Here is a 19,669-nt window from a genome sequence, read left to right on the forward strand (position 1 = left end):
TTCTCCCTTATTTTCAATAATAATTTTTTTTGCTGAAAAAAAATTACTTTTTGCTCATTTGTATGCTTTGGGCTGGAAAATCAAATAAAGCCTATAAAATTGTGACTAAAATAAAAATTATTAGTCTCTGAAGGGATTTACAAGCTTTCTTATTTGTAGGAATGAATATATATATATGCATGTATAGAGTGTGTGTCTATAAACATATATACATATATAGAAGATACACACACATACAGAGAAGGTACTCTACTATTTTTTCTTCCTTTTTAGTTCTTCAGTAGATTCCAGATAGTTGAAGTTGCAAGATAAATGTTCTCTACAGATGTATCAAAATAAAGTTTTTCTCTTATCTAGAAGAAACCTATATTTTGCTGGTCTATCTCATTCTATAATGTCTTTGCCAACTCATCCCATAAATGACCACTTTTTTTTTTTTTACTGAACCTGTGGTTTCAATAAACTGGCTCTAACAAAGCCTATGGTGCTAAGAGGTGAAGTGAGTCACTCAGGGTTACAACCAGTGTATGTCAATGGCAGGACTTGAATCCAGATTTTGATTCTAAGATCAGCTCTGTAACCACTGTGCCATATTGTCTTCAGAATGCCTAGCTCATTTTGCGTGTGTGTGCAGCAATATAGAGCTAGGTCCTAATGAGTGCAAAAAAATGAATCCCCAAAAGTGGCTGCGTTATTCGATTTCACATTGTATATTTCCACTGGGCTAGAACCAACTATTTCACATAAGTATAACTTCTAAAAGTGTGACTCAATATATGCAAACACTTCATGGCATTCAATATATGTACTAATTGGGATAATGTTATATATAGATGCATATATAAAATATACACATACATACTAAAGGGAAAAAACAATACTTCAAAATTTGAAATACATATAAATAAAGTATTAACAGTATTTTTTACTTTAAAAATATAAAGCTATTATTATTGAGAATATCACAGAATTTGTTATTCTAGTATCCCATTCTGCAACTGTTTTAAATTTTTCTATCTATGTTACAGCTAGAATGTGCATTCACTTCAATGTTCACATCAGGGCTAGAGACTATGATTTATTCCCTACAACCATATAGATTTGTACAAAAATTAATACAAAAGTCCTTCTTACAACAGTAAGATAAATTTTGTAACATCTGTTAAAATTCAAAGTAATGTCTTACCTTCTCTTGTTTTAATTAGATGCTATAAATCCAGACTGATTGGTTATCCTACAGATGACCTGTCAGCAAAGGCATCCAATCAGAGGATTTAGTTGTAAGATATATATATATATATATATATATATATATATATATATATATATATATATATATATATATATGTATATTCACACCAGCACACAAATTAATTTGTGCCTCTCTGTGTGTCTTTAAAAATGGTGGTGGATGATTACAGTTACTTTTAAAATACACAAATCAAACTCCCAAATAATTTCGTTTGTTCAAGAGCCTTTATAGTAAAGAATATCTAGTCAAATAAAACCAACAATCAAGAGAAATTAAGATGGCCAAAAATCAAACACAGCCATATTTATAATATAAGAATCACTGCACCAGATCAGAGCATTACATTAATCCAAATTAGAACCAAAGCCTGATAATTTCATGACTACGAAAACATGTCAAGAATCTAGTCATACATATAAATTTTTCAGAGTAGAAATTTCTTCAACATTGGATTACAGTCTAATTAATTTATAATTATTTTTGTCTAAAAGCTATCAAATTTGATATTCACATTTGAAATATGGTATGTTATTTTAACATACAAACTCTTCTTATTCAAGCATATAATATACATGAACTATTTTGTTGTTGCTGCTGTTCAGTCATTTTTCAGTTGTGTCTTGACTATTTATGACCCCATTTGGGGTTTTCTTAGTAATGAGTGGTTTGCCATTTCTTTCTCCAGCTCATTTTACAGATGAGGAAACTGAGGCAAACAGGGATAAGTGATTAGTCCAGGGTCACATAGCTAGTAAGTGTCTGAGGCTGGATTTGAATTCATGAAGATGAATTTTCTTGACTCCAGACCTAGCACTTTATCCACTGCACCACCTCTACATAAGTTATTATCTACTAACAAATGAAGCGTAAGTAGAAAATTCAGTCACATGTAACTGAAATTATATTAGTCATAAACTATCATTTACCAAGAAATCAATGAAAAATTTGCACTGTCTTTATAAGTCAATTCTTGTAATATTTAAATACTTCAAATAGGTCTGTGATTTCACCAATGTATTTCCCTCCATTGGTGCTGAACACAACAATCCATATTTTTCCTTAATTTTTGTCCATGTTCTCACATATTTCCTCCACAGAGATTTGCTCAATTGACTGATATCTTTCTCTAGGTCTTTTCACATTTTCATTATTATGGTAATTCTTGACCTTTTTCTTCTCCATATGAATTTTTTTGTTTTGTTTTTTTTCCTAGCTCTAAAATTGGTACGACATTGAATAGCAAATTATTTAGGCTGCATTTTTATTTTTTATTATGTGAGCTTGGCCTATCCATGAACAATTACTGTTTCTCAAATTACATACTGCAAAATGTTTCATAGTTGATCCATATAGTTTCTGGGTGAAAATTGGAACACACGCTCCCAAGTATTTTGTAGTTTCTGTATTTATGCTCAATGGAATTTCTCTTTCTAGCTTTTTCTGTTGGAGTCTGTTGATTGCTATCTTCCCACAATCCTTCAATTTCTTTTTTTGGTTAAATTTGTTTGGCCTTTCAAATATGATGTCTTTCCATTACTGTGAAAATATAACCAAAATGGAAGTTGGATGTTTCTGTTTTCTGCCTGTTAATAAACCAAACTTGAGGTTTCTCTTTGATCTTACAGTTATTATCCTAAAGACAGATACAAAAGTCATTTTGTACCCATCTTTCCCTAAATCATGCTGAGTTCTAGTGTTTGTAAACCTTAAAGGGCTATGCCACGCATTTATGACATACTAGGAAGTACAGTGAGAGAGGAGGCAAGAGACCTTGGTCTGTGTGCTGGCTCCACCAGTTATTTAATCTTGAGCAGGTCACATAATCTTTGGGCCTGCTACCTCATATGTAAAACAGAGACAGTCCTTAATTACTTCACTGACAGGGGCCTTATGAGAATCAAATCTTCTGTTATACATGGACCTGTTTATAACTAACAAGTACTTATGTGAATGCCAGTTGAAATTTGTTGTAATACTCCCCATATGTCTTTTGTATAGGTGCATTTAAAATCAGACCAAAATCTGAAGTAAAATCAATCTCTAAATGACTTCTCCTTTTCTTCCTTATTAGGATAATTCACATCTATATTATTAAATTTTAATTTTTACAAGGGCTCCTAACATGCATACGAATTGTCTTACCTTTTGGTGAAGTTTATAGGATCGTATTTATCACTTCTGATGAGTGAATTTTTTAAATATGCTTTCCTAGATGGAAAAGTTGACTAAAGGTCACATGTCTGACTATGTTTCTAATTCCCCTCCTGGTCATAACACACTCTAATAAAACATGATCAGTTTTCCTAAGATTCCTATCACTTCTACTCTATCAATTAGTTCCTCCTCCCTCAGCAAAAATTAAGTCCAGAGTAATATTCCCCTCCTTGCTTCCCCAACTTCTAAGAGATGAAAATGCTAAAAGGCAGCAGTTTATTAGTTGCAATGCTTTCAGTTAAACGGTGTTTCTAGCAGATGGAAGTTGGAAGTCAATGCAATTCTTCCAGCATTTCTTTATTTTAACCCACACTGAACAGCAGCAGGCCAAACACAGTTTCAGGGGATGAGGTTTGTGATCTATATTACTCAACAAGTACATTATTTATCTTATTAGAAATTCAGAATACTTTTCCTTCATCTGGGTTGGCATTCTGTAGTATCCTCCCAAAATGATACTACTTCTGTCTTTTTCTCTCTTTTCACACACAAAATGCTCTGCACTATGTTCACCCCACCTGACCAGTGAATTTCCAGACAAGTGTGTAAATATTGTTCCAAGTTCTACTCTCTTGATTCCATTCTCCACAAAGTTGGCAAAATGACATTTCCAGCACTGGTCTGACCATGTCATTTGAATTAAGAGGGACTGGAAAGAGTTTCCTGTAGAAGGTGGGATTTTAGGATGAACTTGAAGGATGCCAGGAAGTCAAGAGGTAGACTGAGGAGGGAGAGTATTTTAGGCAAGGGAGACAAACAGTGAACATGCCCAAAGTAAAAAAAAAAATGGAGTAAAGAGTCTTGTCTACATCACTATTGATTAGAGAAATGCAAATTAAAACAGCTCTGAGGTATCATCTCACCCTTATCAGAGTCATTAACATGACAAAACAGGAAAATTATAAATGTTGGAGAAGATGCAGGAAAATTGGAACACTAATGCATTGTTGGTTGAGCTGTGAAGTGATCCAACCATTCTGGAGAGCAGTTTGCAACTAGGCCCAAGGGGCTATAAAGCTGTGATCCAGCTTTGATCCATCAATACCACTACTAAGTCTATATCACAAAGAGATCATTCAAAAAATGAAAAGGACCTACATGTACAAAGATACTTAAGCAACTCTTTTTGTGGTGGCAAAAAATTGGAAATTGAGGGGATAACCATCAGTTTAGGAATGGCTGAACATGTTGTGGTATACAAAAGCAACAGAATATTATTTCTCTATATGAAATGATGAGCAGGCAGACTTCCAAAAACCCTACAAAGACTTGTATGAACTGCTGCTGACTGAAGTGAGCAGAACCAGAAGAACATTGTATACCATAACATAAACATTGTGTGACTTTGACAGACTTAGCTCTTCTCAGCAATTCAATGATCTAAGACAACTCCAAAAGACTCATGATGGAAAATCCCATCTATATTCAGAGAAAGAACTATGGAATCTGAATAGAGACTGAAGCATCCCATTTCCTCTCTTTTTTGTTGCTTTTTCCTTCCTGTAAAGCCAAGCACAAGCAGCTTTCCAGAGGATGGCTGCTGTGAACAGCTTTCAAGGTTCTGATTACATAGTATAGTGAACACTTTATGTATTCAATAACAAATCAAAGCAAAACATTCACAGAATATCAAGGTACAGCATTCACAATGTTACAACTTACCACAGAAAATCAAAAATACAGCATTCAACATGTCACAACTCAACAATTTATGACTAAAATGGCCACACAGTTTTCACCAAAGCGGTCACATAGTTTTAAACAAAGTACAATCATTTAGTAACTCAATCATTCGATGATTCTATTTTAAACAAGGTGCATTCATTTAGACAATCAATCATTTAGTTAAGTCCTTAATTCAATCAGTCTTAAGGAGGAGAGCCTCCTTAATCCTTAACTCATTCATCTGTAAGGAGGCCTCCTTAAGTGACACAAAGTACAATAGTCAAAGTTCTCCACCCATGGGATGCAATTAAGTTACAATATCAGTCACTACTCAGTACTCTCTTAAGGGGTTGTGGAAAATACACAGGCCATCCACCGCTCAGTTATAAATTACAATTTCATCAGTCACTACTCAGTATCCACGGAGAGGTTTTTAAATCTTGATCTGAGGGAGGCTCTCAGATTCCCTGGCTCCCCTTCCATGGTCCCAGCTCCTACCTGAATTCACCAAACTGTCACCTGGGTTCAAAGGCAGACAGCTCCCAGCTCCTTGTCCAGCTCTCTGTGAAGTTCCTATTCTACACTGAAGCTTACAGTGTCCAGTCCACCTTAAATCCTTCACAGTCTCTATTCCTAGGAAGTTAAGGCTTAACAAAGCTACAAAAACATTCATGCACATTAACAAAGCCACAACAACATTTATACAAAATACTGGCACTACAGTCATGCTTCCTCAGTCTTCAGCAGCTTCAGCTGGCCCTCAGAAATCTTCAGCAGCTCCAGCAGCTCCAGTTGGCCCTCAGAAATCCTCAGCACCATAAGCTCCATTCTCAAAATCAAAATCACTTTCTCCACAGAAGTTCCAGTCCAGCAGCAGCAGCAGTAGCCCAGCCTTCAGATGCTGCAGCAGCTGCTCTGCCTCCACTAAGCTTATCCCAAGAAGTTCTGACTTTCCCAGATAGTGTTTTTCCTTATATATATAGTATTGCTCCTCCCTGTTCAATCCCTTCCTGTTACATCAGCAACAGGGGTTCCCTGTTTGTCCCCTTCCTGTTATGTCAGCAACAAGGATTCATACCTTCTGTTTCTTTAACAGAGGCTTAATTTGAAACTAGGTGCTAAGTACCTGTCAGCTTAGCAATACAAAGGGATCTTCACATTTCATTACTATTATATTCCACCCCTCCAGGATCTTTGGCCATACAATATCAATCCAAATGGCCATGGATCTTGGAACAAATAGAGGCACTATACTTTGTAATCCTGCTGACTATGCCATAATGTAAAGCCACACAGGAGCATCTTTCCAGAGGACTGCTGCTGTGAACAGCTTTAAAGGTTCTGATGACATAGTATAGTGAGCTCTCTACTTATTCAGTAACACATCAGAACAAAACATTCATAGAAAATCAAAATACAGCATTCACAATGTTACACTACAGTCATGCTTCCTCTGGAAGCTCCGGCTGATCCTTGGAAACCCTCAGCAGCCTCAGCAGCTCTTGCTGGCCCTCGGAAGTCCTCAGCAGCATAAGTTCCATTCTCAAAATCAAAATCACTTTCTCCATGGAAGTCCCAGTCCAGCAGCAGCATCCTAGCCTTCAGGTGCTCATCCCAAGAAGTTCTGACTTTCCCAGCTGGGGTTTTTCCTCATATACAGTACTGCTCCTCCCTCTTCAGCCCCTTCCTGTTATATCAGCAAAAAGGGCTCTCTGTTCAACCCCGTCCTGTTATGTCAGCCACAGGGGTTCATACCTTCTGTTTCTCTAACAGAGGCTTAATTTGAAACTAGCTGCTAAGTACCTCTCAGCTTGGCAATACAAGGGATCTTCAAATTTCACTACTATTACACTTTCTCACAGTTTTTCCCTTTTGTTCTGATTCTTCTTTCACAACTAAGGTAGAAATATGTTTAATATGATTGTACATGTATAGCCTATATCAGATTGCATGCTGTCTTGGGGAGGGGGAAGGGGAAGGAAGGAGAAACATTTAGAACTCAAAATATTATAAAAGAGAATGCTGAAAACTAAAAATAATTAAATCATTTTTTCAAATGTTTAAATAACAAAAAAAATCTTGTTCAAGTAACAGCCAGGAGGCCAGTGTCACTAGACTGAAGTACACATGGTTGGAAGAGGAGTGAGAGATGTAAGAAGACTCAAAAAGTGCAGGGAATGGAGGAGGAGCTAGGTTTATGAAGAGTTGTGAAAGTCAAACAGAGGATCCAAGGACTTATCACTAAAATGGCCACATAGTTTTCACCAAAGTCATCACATAGTTTTAAACAAAGTACATTAATTTAGTCAATCATAAAATACTTAATTCAACTATAAAGTAAAAAAGGTCAACATCCTCCACCCACAGGGCACTTTAAATTACAAATCAATCACTAGTCAGTCATCAGTCATTATTCAATACCCTCTTAAGGGGTAGTGGGAACTACACAAGCCATCCACTCCTAGGTCACTATAAATTACAATTTCAGTCACTACTAAGTACCCATGGAGAGCTCTTTTCATCTTTACTCCGGGTAGGCTTTCAGTCTCCATGGCTCCTCTTCCATGGTCCCAGCTCTCGCCTGAATCTAACCAACTGACACTTGAGTTCAAAGGGAGACAGCTCCCAGCTTCTTGTCCAGCTCTCCATAGAGTTCCCACTCCATATTGAAGCTCACAGTGTCCAGTCCACCTGAAGTCCTTCCTGGGAAGAAAAAACTTAACAGTGCCAAAGACAGAAAAGATAATAAATCACATTTATTCTACATGTACTCCAAGTGCTTATCTAAATGCAACCTGTGCTTCAATACCTTGACAAAGTCAAAAAACTCAAGCACCCAGTTATTTCACTTATTTTTGACTGTTCATAGGCACAAGTCATACTACATCATGTAACACAACCACCTTAGAATAACATTCACAATGATGCTAATTTCCCCCCACTACTTTTATAACCTTATATTTTACTGCACAAATCACACAAACTTTCTAATCCTTACTTGGGCTCATACTACCGTTTTTATACCTCATGACTTTCTCCAATTTCTCTACTAATCCTTAACCCAAACTCTCTATATAAGTCAGTTCAAAAGTGAAGTCTCTCCAAGAAATCTTTAACTCTTTCTTCCAATATTAATTCCTTTAACCCATGTTCACTTAACATTTGCTGTTTTCCACAACTGTTTTCTAATGGTTTCATTATGTTCTTTCCCCCTCAAGTATATTGTTAAATTCAAGTTCCCTTTTTTATGTCTCCCAAAGGACTTAGCACAGTGTTACACTATTTTTTATGGAGGAACTCAAAAATGCTTGATGAATAAAAGAAATCTAGATTAATAAATCCTTTTCAAGTGTTTTTTTTTTACAGTTGCAATAATTATTCACACCACTGTAAGGTAATGGAGAAAGTTTATGTCTATAATCTAAATAGTTTTAAAATCAAAGAAATCATTGTCCTCAACTACTAAATAGAACAGAAAAAAACTTTGTTATAAGAAGTAAAGGAGATCTTAAGTATGACAGATGCTTATTTATAAAACTAGCAATCACAATTCTTTAATTGCACACAACTGTAGTGGCTGATAACGTATTTTGTCAAGAATATCCAGTCATAAATACTTTTCTTTTTAAAAGCAATTGGGGTTAAGTAACTTGCTCAAGGTAACATGGCCAGTTATTTTGTGTGGGTGCCAAGTATCTGAGGCCAGAACTGATCCTGGGTCTCCAAACGCTGGGGCTGGCACTCTTTCTCACTGCGCCACCTGGACACCCCAATAAGGAACTTAGATTCATTGACTTTAAAGCTTTTTTTTGTTGTTGTTAATTTTTTTTTGCTTTTTGGAGGGCAATTGGGGTTCAGTGACTTGCCCAAGGTCACATGGTTAGTTTTTGTGTTAAGTGTCTGAGGCCAGATCCAAACCCAGAGTCTCCTGATTCCATGGCCAGTGCTCAATCATAAATATCTAATAAAACTACCTTTCTGACAATGTGGCATAGTTGAAAGAGTGATAGACTTGGAGGTCAAGAAGATGGAATTTCAATCCCACTTCTGACACCTACAAGTTGTATGATCATGGTCTCTAAGCCTCAATTTCCTCATCTACAAAATGGAGACCTGCAATAGCTACCTTTCAGAGTCGTTATAAGTGTCAAATTAGTGAATATAAAGAACTTTCCAAACACTATGCATATAATCTATGTGAATATTAGTTACTATTCTTATCATCAAGTAAAGATAACAAGAGAAAATAAAAGATTAAATTTCAAATAGACTAGTGCAGAAACCTGACAGAAGCCTCAACAAGAAAGGTAAAAGATTTATTCCACCGAGAACCCAATTTTACTGCATTTCTTTCAAATACTTGGATTTCCTTCCATAGGGATATGATAAGAATCTTTAATTTTAATAAAACACATTCTTATAAAAGTAACAGCAATGTGAATTATCTTCTTTCATTGTAATTTCATGCAGGAGAGGTACCCTTGAGTTTTAACAATTGGATATTTTTAAATATTGATTTCCTTTTACGTATTTTTGTGTTTCTGAGAGAGGAAGACAAGAATCCCCTGAATCTGGAAGAGGGTGTGCTTTTCACAGTTAAGTTTTATGTTCATTTGTGGGTAGCTATCTGTCTGATTATAGTTCCAAACTACTTTTTGAGGTGGAAATAACTTTAAAAACTAGAAGTAATCAGCTACCACTGAATATTCTAACAGGAAGAAAACTGTTTAGTGCCAAAGATGAAAAATCTTTCCTATAGAATAAGTCAATAATAGGAACAAACTTTTTTTCCTGTATACTGCTGCACATATAGCAATGTAAAAATAAGAGAATTCTATGATGCTTTTATAGAGATAGGGGTCTTTCCTAGAAAAAAAACACAGTGGTTTCATTCATTCAAAAAATATTTAACTATACAGTAAGAACAATGTATAGTACTGTAGACAGTATTTGTCTAGGGGCAAAAACATACAAAGAGAAGTAAGATATAGTCCCTAACCTCAGGCAGCTTCCAAAATAGTAGGAAGAATGAGGTGAGTACCCATTAGAATGTGATAAGTATCTAATTAGTAGTAAGGCTATAAGATCATCAATGCTAGAGAAGCCACTATGGGCTCTTGAGGGAAAAGTCAAGTCTTACAGCTTTGTATTTTTCAAAGACATTAGTAGATTGCAAGTAGTCAAGTACTTCTTGAAAGAATGGATATAACTAACAACGGTCTGATCTGGTATGGTACACTCTTCTGTGATATTTTATAGTGAATATAAGAATGCCAACTCTAGTGTACAGGATTAGGAGTTTCTGTAGTTAGATAAAAATGTGAACTAGACTGTTTTTATTTCTAAAAACAAATGTTTGCTGTGATTTTAGCACACATTTACATATGCTGCTTTTCTCTCTTCTTTTCTTTCATTAAAGATAATAAGATAAACGTACAGGGAAGTAGAAATGTTTATCCTTAGGCATAATCGCACAATGCCAACAGGGTAAGGAAAAAAATGGTGAATAGAGCAATAAAAAAACCTCTTCCCAGAGGAAATGAGATGGTGATTGGATGCTTCTTCCAACAGGTCAGTAGGAGCACAATGCATCAATCTGGATTTGTGGCAGGCCTGAACATAAAAACAGCTATGTTAACTTGGATTTCTTTAAATTAAATGGTAAAAAATATATATTTTTTTACCAAATGAGAAGCAAAAGCAAAAAACATTTTGAGAATTACAACAGTGAATGGGAAAGAATAGAAAAACACATTTGTGAAACACAAATATGAATGACTATAGAAACACTCTTTTGCAAATGATAGTTTTATATTTATTCATTTAGATTGGTAAAATGTACCCTATTATCTAGGCCAGACTCAAATCCATTCTTTGTGTGTAAACAGCAAATAAATGTATTGTTTCCAGGCAATTCAACAAACATTTAAATAGTATCTGTCATATGCAAAGTACTCTAATAGGTGCTTCTCATACAAAGATGAAATAAGACATAACTCTTTCCCTCAGGAAATATTGATGAATGGTGGGAAAAGGTAAGGGGGGAAAAATAAGACATTAACCACAACAAAAAAACACACCTAATAGAAAGCAGAATATGTTCCTTGAGAATGATAGAGTCTTAATAGACTGCAACAAGAAATATGAGAAAGTAGTGATGTATTCAACTGAGAATAATTTTAAAAATCTTCATGAAGGAGGTATTGTATGAGTTGGATCCTGAAGAAGGTAAAGGATTTAAAAGGAAGAAGGGAAGTCTGTTCAAGGCTTTGAGGATTGTGTGAACAAAGGGCAGAAGTGAAAGGGATATGGTGATATATTATTTGGCTGTAGTACAGACTGTGATAAGAAGGAATATGAGAGAAAGTCAGAAACAAGTTGGAGCCAGAATTGTGGAAATACAAAGATAAGGAGTTATACATTATTAAATCAGTGAAAAATGAGGCACTGAAAGTTTTTAAATTGAAGAACAATGCAAACAGTGTTGCTTATATTAGGAAGACTAGGAGAAGTAAATGATATATCGAAGAGGGAAAAGACTGGAGGAAGAACAGTTAGAAGGCTATTATAAGAGAACATAGTCAAAGGACGATAAAGGCCTTAACTGAGGTGATTGAAGGGGGAATCAGAAGGGAAAATTTAAGAGATGCTGAGGTGGTAGAATCTATATAGTACTTAACTGAAATGATCTAGTATGAGAGGGAAAAGGTCAAAGCTGAAGGCAAGGTTTTGCACAGAGATTTTGAACAATGGAAGACAACAGTAGCATCCACAGAAATAGAAAGGTTAGGAAGAATGTCAAAGTGTGGAGAAAAGATGATCACTTTGGTTCTGAATAAATTGAGTGTTAGATGTCAATAGGACAACCAGGTGAAAATATCCAATATACATTATGAATTAAAGAATTAGTATGTTAGGCAAATATCAAAAGAAAAGATGTATACTTGGCATCATTTTGATAACTGAAGTGCCTGAGGAATCAGAAAAATAGAATAAGCATCTATTAAGTGCTTACTATAGAGTAGGGACCGTGCTAAGTTCTGACTTAGAAGTGAGGCACAAAAAAAATACCTGACTTCAAAGAGAAGAGGGTGAAAAACCAAGACTGAGAAGAACATAAGAAACAGATTCTCGGCAGTCAGCCATATTTAATGTCTATGAGGAAGATGATGACGCAGTAAAAGAAAATGAACTAATCTGGAAGTCAAAAGAAGGGAGAGTATCAAGGAGGAGGTAATCCAGCAGTATTAAATACTGGATACCAAGTAGGAAGAGGAACTGAAAAAAAGTCATAAGCCTTGGAAATAAAGACATTATCAGCCATCCTGCTGATTAAAAAAAATCTTCAATAAAATTATAGGTATAGAAGTAAGATTAAACTGGAAGAAACTGAGGCATGAGTAGGTGATTTAGTTGAGGTAGCAAGTATAAATGATTCCTTCTAGAATTTGATAGTGAAGGAAAAAAGGATGACAATTTGAAAGAGCAGTAAAATCAAAGGAAGGATTTTTGAACATAGAAGACTTGAGTATGTTTATAAGCAGAAGGAAAGGAGTCAGCACAGAAATAAAGATTGAAGACATAAAAAAAAGTATGACATATGGAACAGAGGAGAGCTGCTAAATCAAAATAACTACAGGCATTAATATACGATTAACGTGAAACCAAAGGGTAGAGAATACTTAAAAGCATAATTTTTAATACTTAGAAATGCTATGTATTATACTGAATAGTAATTCAGTGACTAATAAAAATAAAAACTGAAACAAATATAATAGTATGTTATGTCAAAAATCTTATTTGGCAAAATATTTTAGAACAATTTGTAAAAGCTATTATGAACTGATTCTCCAATAGTCTTACTGGGTGTGCCTAGTCAAGTAAAATAAAGCTCTCTATTTATGACTACATATCTCTAAGTACATATTTACATCTCCCTTAGACACCAAAGAACAAATATGTTTCTCAAAATATATACAAATAATTAAAGAGGTAACAAAATAATCTAAGCTAGACAAGCAAGTTGCATATTTCAAACAGTATGGAATTTCCTTTGTAATATTTAGAGGTTATAGAACTCCCTCAAACAGCTCAATGGTCTGTGCTGTGTCTGCATTTCCTTACTTTAAATTTATCCTCCCTAGGAAATAGTTACTACAACCTTAGACTATAAACTAAAAAACCTCATCTAAATATTAAAGGAAAACATTAAGTGAAGGGATAAATTCACTTATGAGGCAATTACCATAACCTTCCCTACTGAGTACATTAAATATGTCTCTCAGTAATTATAATAAAAATTACAAAGTCTTACCTGGAAGAGCATTACCAATTGGTGCATGCCAGTGGAATACTGGGTCTATCAACTCTGCATTGCGCAGCCTTTTGGTTACACATAGTATATGAGGACTGTTGTGATGCAACATGACATAAATTCTGACTGAAATATAATATTAAAAATTGTGAATTATATTTCTATAATGATTTTTACATACTATATTAGCATTATAAAATTTCCCCCATAAAAACAAAGATGTCAGGATTGTGTTGTGTTCTTTTATAGTTACTCTAATTCTATAATATAGTATTACTTCTAGAAGAAAAATATTTTTAGCTTTGCCTTATGAATCTAGAAAGTAATTTAAAATAATAGAAATGTTTTTCCTTCCTTTTCCATTAATTTCCTTCAATGTCTCTAATAAATTTCTTTATAATTCAACAATACTTTTACTTCCCTACCATCATGTAGATTCTTCTTAAAAGAGAATTCTTTAATCAGAAATTATAACACAGATTAAAATACTCCTGCCTGAACTTTGTCCTGTCTATTGTTCCTTTTGTAAAGATAGTTTATAAATTGAAGGAATTCCTAAACTGAAGAGTAAATAAACTTCCTATATAAAATTAGAAATCAATTTGCAGGGATAACATATAACCAAATAGTTACATATGCACGAAGGTACTTTGCTTACTTGATTTTCAAAAGGATTATTTCTAACTCATATAACTGGATTCTTCATGAGCTGAAGAGAATTTAGAAATCATCTTGTCATTTTTAAGGATCACAGCTGATTTTCCTATTCAGAGGAAGACTGGATCATAGATTGAGAGCCAGTTAGGCCCTCAGAGATCATATCATCCTGAAGGCTAGCTTTCTCATTTTGCAGATGCAAAACCAAGACTCAGAGAAGCTGAATGACCTGCCTAAGGTTAATCAGGTAACAATGTTCTAGAACAGAGGAAATATATTACTCCTCCCTCCATATTCAAATTGTGAACAAGAGGAGTATTAGAAATTGTTTATCTAATATTCTCATTTTTGCAAATGGGAAAAGTAAGATTCAAAGAATTTAAATTGTTTACCCAAAATCATATAAAGGTAGGGTAATAAGTAGCAGATAAATATATTTTATATGTACGTAGTATTTATATATAAACTTCCCTCCTGATAATGTGAACTTTTAGGAAAAGAACAAGGTTTTTACCTTTATTCATATCCCCAGTGCTTAAGTGTTGAATGACTCACTAACTTCTATTTCCCAGGCCAGTTCTCTTTCCCTCATACAACATGGCCTCCCACATAACATGATTTGATTAAACTTATCTTTGGGGTGCCTCCTCAGAAAGTTTCAGGTCTACTGTTTTCCTCTATGGGATGTATATCGACCCATTTTTAAGCATTTTCACAATATGACTTTTCTTTACCACTCAATCCAAACAGTCAAGCAACATTTTAAAAACAGTATGTCAAGTCTTTGTTCTAACTGCAGATTCCATGTATCAGCAAAACAACTTAATGTTAAGAATCATAATCATTTCCTTGAGTCTCCAAGAAAAAAAATCAGTATAAGATGCCAGCAGCTTTTCATCTAGATGCTGACTACCCTATGGATGAAGTGGCTTTGCATGCATACATATACATACACATACACACACAAACCCATATGTAACACATCAGCAAGAACACAAATATCATACATGACAACTCCTATGAACTTCTGGCCTCAATAGTGAAGTGTCAAGACCAGACAACTAGAGAAACAAAATGGGTCAACGTGAAAAAAAAACAACAGAGGGCTGAAGTCTAAACTTTAGATTCTCCACCCCCAACAAATATGCATATATTCATAACATATCTAGTGTTGAATATTTATGAGGTATACACTCAATTTAATTAAAGAAATTAAGTCACATATAAATTAATATCTTATGTACACACACACACATTTTGCTAGAGTTTAAAATAAAGCTTCAAAAGAAACTATAAAAATAAAGAGATTCCAAGCTATGTGGCTTGTAGCAAGTCACACAAGCCCTCTTAAGCTTCAGTTTTATCATCTATAAAAATAAGGAGGTTGGACAAGATGATCTCTAAGGTTTCTTCAGAGTAACACAAAAAGAGAAGGGACTTCTGATTCCATCTAGTCCAACCCTTATCAAGATAAGAACACACTCTACAAAATACCCAACAAGCGGTCAATCACACTTTGCTTAAAAACCTCAAGGAAGAAGAAACCTGCGCCTCCTATTGTCCTTCCAATATGGGACAGCACTATTTATTAAAAAGTTTTCATTTATAATGAGCCCAATTCTGTGATATAAAACTTCCACCTATGCTCCTAGTTCAGTCCTCTGAGATTAAGTCTAATGTTTCTTCAAAATTGTTGTTGTTCACTCATTTCAGTCATATCTGAGTCTTCATGGGTTTGTGTGTGTGTTTGTGTATGCGCACACATGCGTTTCACAAAGATATTAGAATGGTTTGCCATTTTCTTCTCCAGATCATTTTACAGATGAGGAAGAGAGGCAAACAGGTTTAAGTGACTTGCCCACAAAGTCACGAGCAAGTAAGTGTCTGAGGCCAGATTTGACCTCAAGATTAGTCTTCCTGAATCCAGGACCAGCACTCTACCACTAAATACTCTACCCACGATCTTGGAAATTACAACTCTTAAAATATGTACAAACCACCTCTGCCCCACCCCACAAGACACAACAAAACACACAACTCTCCAGATTAAACATCTATAGCTCCTTTAACCAGTCCTCATATGGCATGATTTTAAGACTCTTCAAATACTATCTGTTCTCCTCTGATCACCCTCTAGCTCATCACTCTCCCCAAAATGTGGTCCCAGAACTGAACCAAATATTCCAGAGATTATCTGTCTTGGGAAGAGAATAGCTAGACTACTACCTATATGGTTTTAGATACCCTAACTCTCATAATACATCATAGCTCACCAACTTTCCAACAACGATAGCAAGAGAGGCTTTGTCAAAGATTTGGTTAAAATATAAATAAACTACTGCTACTAATCCCCCATCATTCAAAAGAAGGAAGAAAAAGAAAGAAGGAAAATGTTAGCCCATCATGAATATCTTTAGTCAGATTACACTGACCCTCTGTAATCAACGTTAGCCATGTAGATACTTAATAATCATTGCTTTAAAAAAGAGATTACAAAACGGAATAAAAGTCCAATTTATTGGCCTATTACTTACAGACTTTACTATATTTTCTTTTTTAAAAAACAAATGAAGATATCTGCCATCTAGTCTTTTATGACCTCTCATATTCTCCAAAATCTTCCTAAGATCTGTCAGTGGCTCAACAATTACATTCACCCTTTCTTTCAGAAGCCAAGAAAGGAGTTTGTCAGAGTCTAGAGACTTGATGGCATTTTCTCTCTATCTCCCAATTTATCCTGGGTTTGACTATGTGGACTATGTGTACATGAGCTCATTCTGCTTCTTCCCCTCAAACATAAACAAATTTTAACAAATCTTTTTTCATCTTCATTCACAGAAGCAATAAAAATACGGGGGAAGATGAAGTATAACCAAAAGTTTTGACCACGATAAGTGAGAAAATTGAATGGGACATTAGTGCTCCTTCCCCCTCAATCCTATACAAACCGTCTTCTTATTGCTTTATTTATAAAAAAAACAATCAAACAGTAATAGAATATGTGATGGTTGAGTTGAAGATACCAGAAAGCTCATAGATGACTGCCTTAAAAACTTTCAACTTACATGGAATGGCTCTCTGGGAGGGAAGAGGAGAAAGGATACTGGAAAAAGCTTTGGTGTTGTAATAAAATTTAAAATTTTTTGAGATATCAATAAAAATTTATTTTAAAAACAATCAACTATGGTTTTGTTTTAGGAATCCAGAGTTGTACCAATTCCACAAAAATTACATATGCAACTGTAAGAAACAACAAGATTACTACATCTCTAGAGAAATACTGTCTAATGATTTTAGTCAAACCCAAATAGAAACAGCTGAGCCCCATAATAGATAATCACAAATTAACATTATCTATGATGTATTATAATTTAATTTGTTTTGTTAAACATTTCCAAATTACATTTTTAACCTGGTTCCAGCTATGTGAGTTTTACGACCCTTGAGTCTGACACTTCTATACAGACCTACTTCTGCAATATAATTGTTACTTATTTTCATACAGCTTAAGTCCTCACTGTATAAAATTTAATAGAAAGCAAATTACAGTATTTAACAATGTTTCCATTTTATAACTAAATTAAATGGGCTATATGATAATCACCAAGAACAGCTGCAAGATTAACAAACTAAAATTCATATTCCATAATGTTACAAATTGTAAATTGAAAAGCAAAATATATTAAATTTCTTCTAGGATGCAAATGAATATATTTGTTACTGTTACAAATGCCTTCTTCAGGTCATTGGAGTAATGTGAAGTCCTGAACAATGGGAATTGTTACCTTGGAAAACCCAGAAGTTGGAATGAGGACCATGAATCGGGAAAAAAGGCAAAGTAGTGAATTATGAGACTTGAGAAGGCAGAAAGAGGAAAAAGGTATTAAAATATTACAACAAAAATAATAGCCTCCTCAAGTAATTAAAATCAACCTGGCATGCCACACAAAATAAAATTTGAAGGACCACCAAAGTACCAAAAGTTAAATTTAAACTTTCACTGTTTCAAAAGAAGCCTACTTTAACAAACAAAAATAGAATAAATAAATAGATTAACAAGTTTTTCCCCCTCTGGTTTTCCTAATCTCATTTAAATATTGTGGATCTCAAAGTAAAACTACATCAATTTGGATTGACTGAATTCAAAATCTGGATTATGCACAGAATTAATTTTTAAAACTACATCAAGAACTACAATGTATGCCTTTGACACTAGTGGTATAATACTTTATATATTTTTAAGTGTTTAAATTAACTTTGAGGAAAGGTTAATTGCCCAGATACTTCACATATCATTTACTCACAAAACCTTAAGTATGTGCAACATGCAAGGTTGAACTTGGATGGACAGAACCACATGGTAAAAATGATCCTGGGGACATGAACAGGCATAGCACTGACTTGTAATTTCTGGGGCTAAAATGGACTTTAATCGAAGGTATGCATATTACTTTCTCAGAAGCATTGATTGTTTATTATTTAATTTAGGAATACCTGGAAGGTTTGTTGATCCTACTAATTTCACTGTGTCTGCATCCTCAATGACTTGTCTTAAGTACCATTTGGGATAGAAATATCCAACTATAAAAGAAATTTGAAAGAAATTAACAGTACTTTAGGTTATAAAAGAAAAGATAAGTTAAGTTGTCTACACTAAATTATTAGCATCAGTTATTAAACTGCTAAGAGAATTGTAAACCTATTATCACTGAACTAATAGCTTTTTTTATAAGAAAACATTACCAAATGTTCAGACCTTCAACGATCATTTATTAAAACAAATGACTGTGCTGGACATACATAATAATATTAAATGGTCCTATCAGTTCAGGCCCCTCTACATTATTTGTTATCAAATTATTTATTTAAATTTAATAAATTCATGCTTGTGTGCTCAAAATAATATTTATCATGGGATGCATTATATAGATATCCCCAGAAGACACAGACTACACTTTATTCCTACTGATATAAAAGAAAAAAGCAAATTTGAAATATGTACATTCACAGCCTTAGCCTTACTATAACACTACTCTTGTGTTTCACAGAGAACTGATGATTTAGAGCTAAAAGAAGTCTTAGACATCATTTACTCTAACCACTCATTTAGGTGATAAGAAAATCAACCCTGAGATCTAAGTGACTTGCATATGTTCACACAAGTAATAAAAAGGATTCAAAACCAGATTCCCCGATTTGAAATGCAGGGGCATTTTTTTTTCTTTTTGGAGTGGGGAAGGCAGGGCAATTGGGGTTAAGTGACTTGCCCAAGGTCACACCACTGGTAAGTATTAAGTGTCTGAGGCCGAATTTGAACTCAGGTCCTCCTGACTCGAGGGCCAGCGCTCTATTCACTGCACCACCTAGCTGCCCGAACCGGGGCTTTTCTACTACATCAGACTGGCTAGTTATCCTGTAATGTCTTAGATGGAAACTTAAGTTCCTTAGGGATTTAAATAATTAAATTCCCTCTAAATTGTTCTCTTTCCCCACACAGAAATGCCTTATGAAAAGAATTTTTATAGGTAAGTATGATAACAAGAATTTAGTGTGTCTGTAACTTTTAA

The 19,669-nt window shown here is 34.5% G+C and overlaps 1 protein-coding gene across 1 annotated transcript in view; it reads right to left on the reverse strand.

The window, feature by feature from the left end:
• ZPBP (zona pellucida binding protein) overlaps positions 1-19,669 on the reverse strand; it is a 131,853-nt gene that overhangs the window by 104,970 nt on the left and 7,214 nt on the right. The window contains exons 2-3 of the mRNA XM_069084510.1: positions 18,597-18,683; positions 13,446-13,571 (exon numbers count right to left, since the gene is read on the reverse strand). Of these exons, the coding sequence (XP_068940611.1) occupies positions 13,446-13,571; positions 18,597-18,683 (213 nt within the window). The remainder of the gene's footprint in view (positions 1-13,445; positions 13,572-18,596; positions 18,684-19,669) is intronic.

Source organism: Petaurus breviceps, unplaced genomic scaffold (assembly GCF_028583685.1).
Source record: "Petaurus breviceps papuanus isolate PSGF00001 unplaced genomic scaffold, PetGlider_PUasm1.0 174, whole genome shotgun sequence".
NCBI classification, from domain to species: Eukaryota; Metazoa; Chordata; class Mammalia; order Diprotodontia; family Petauridae; genus Petaurus; species Petaurus breviceps.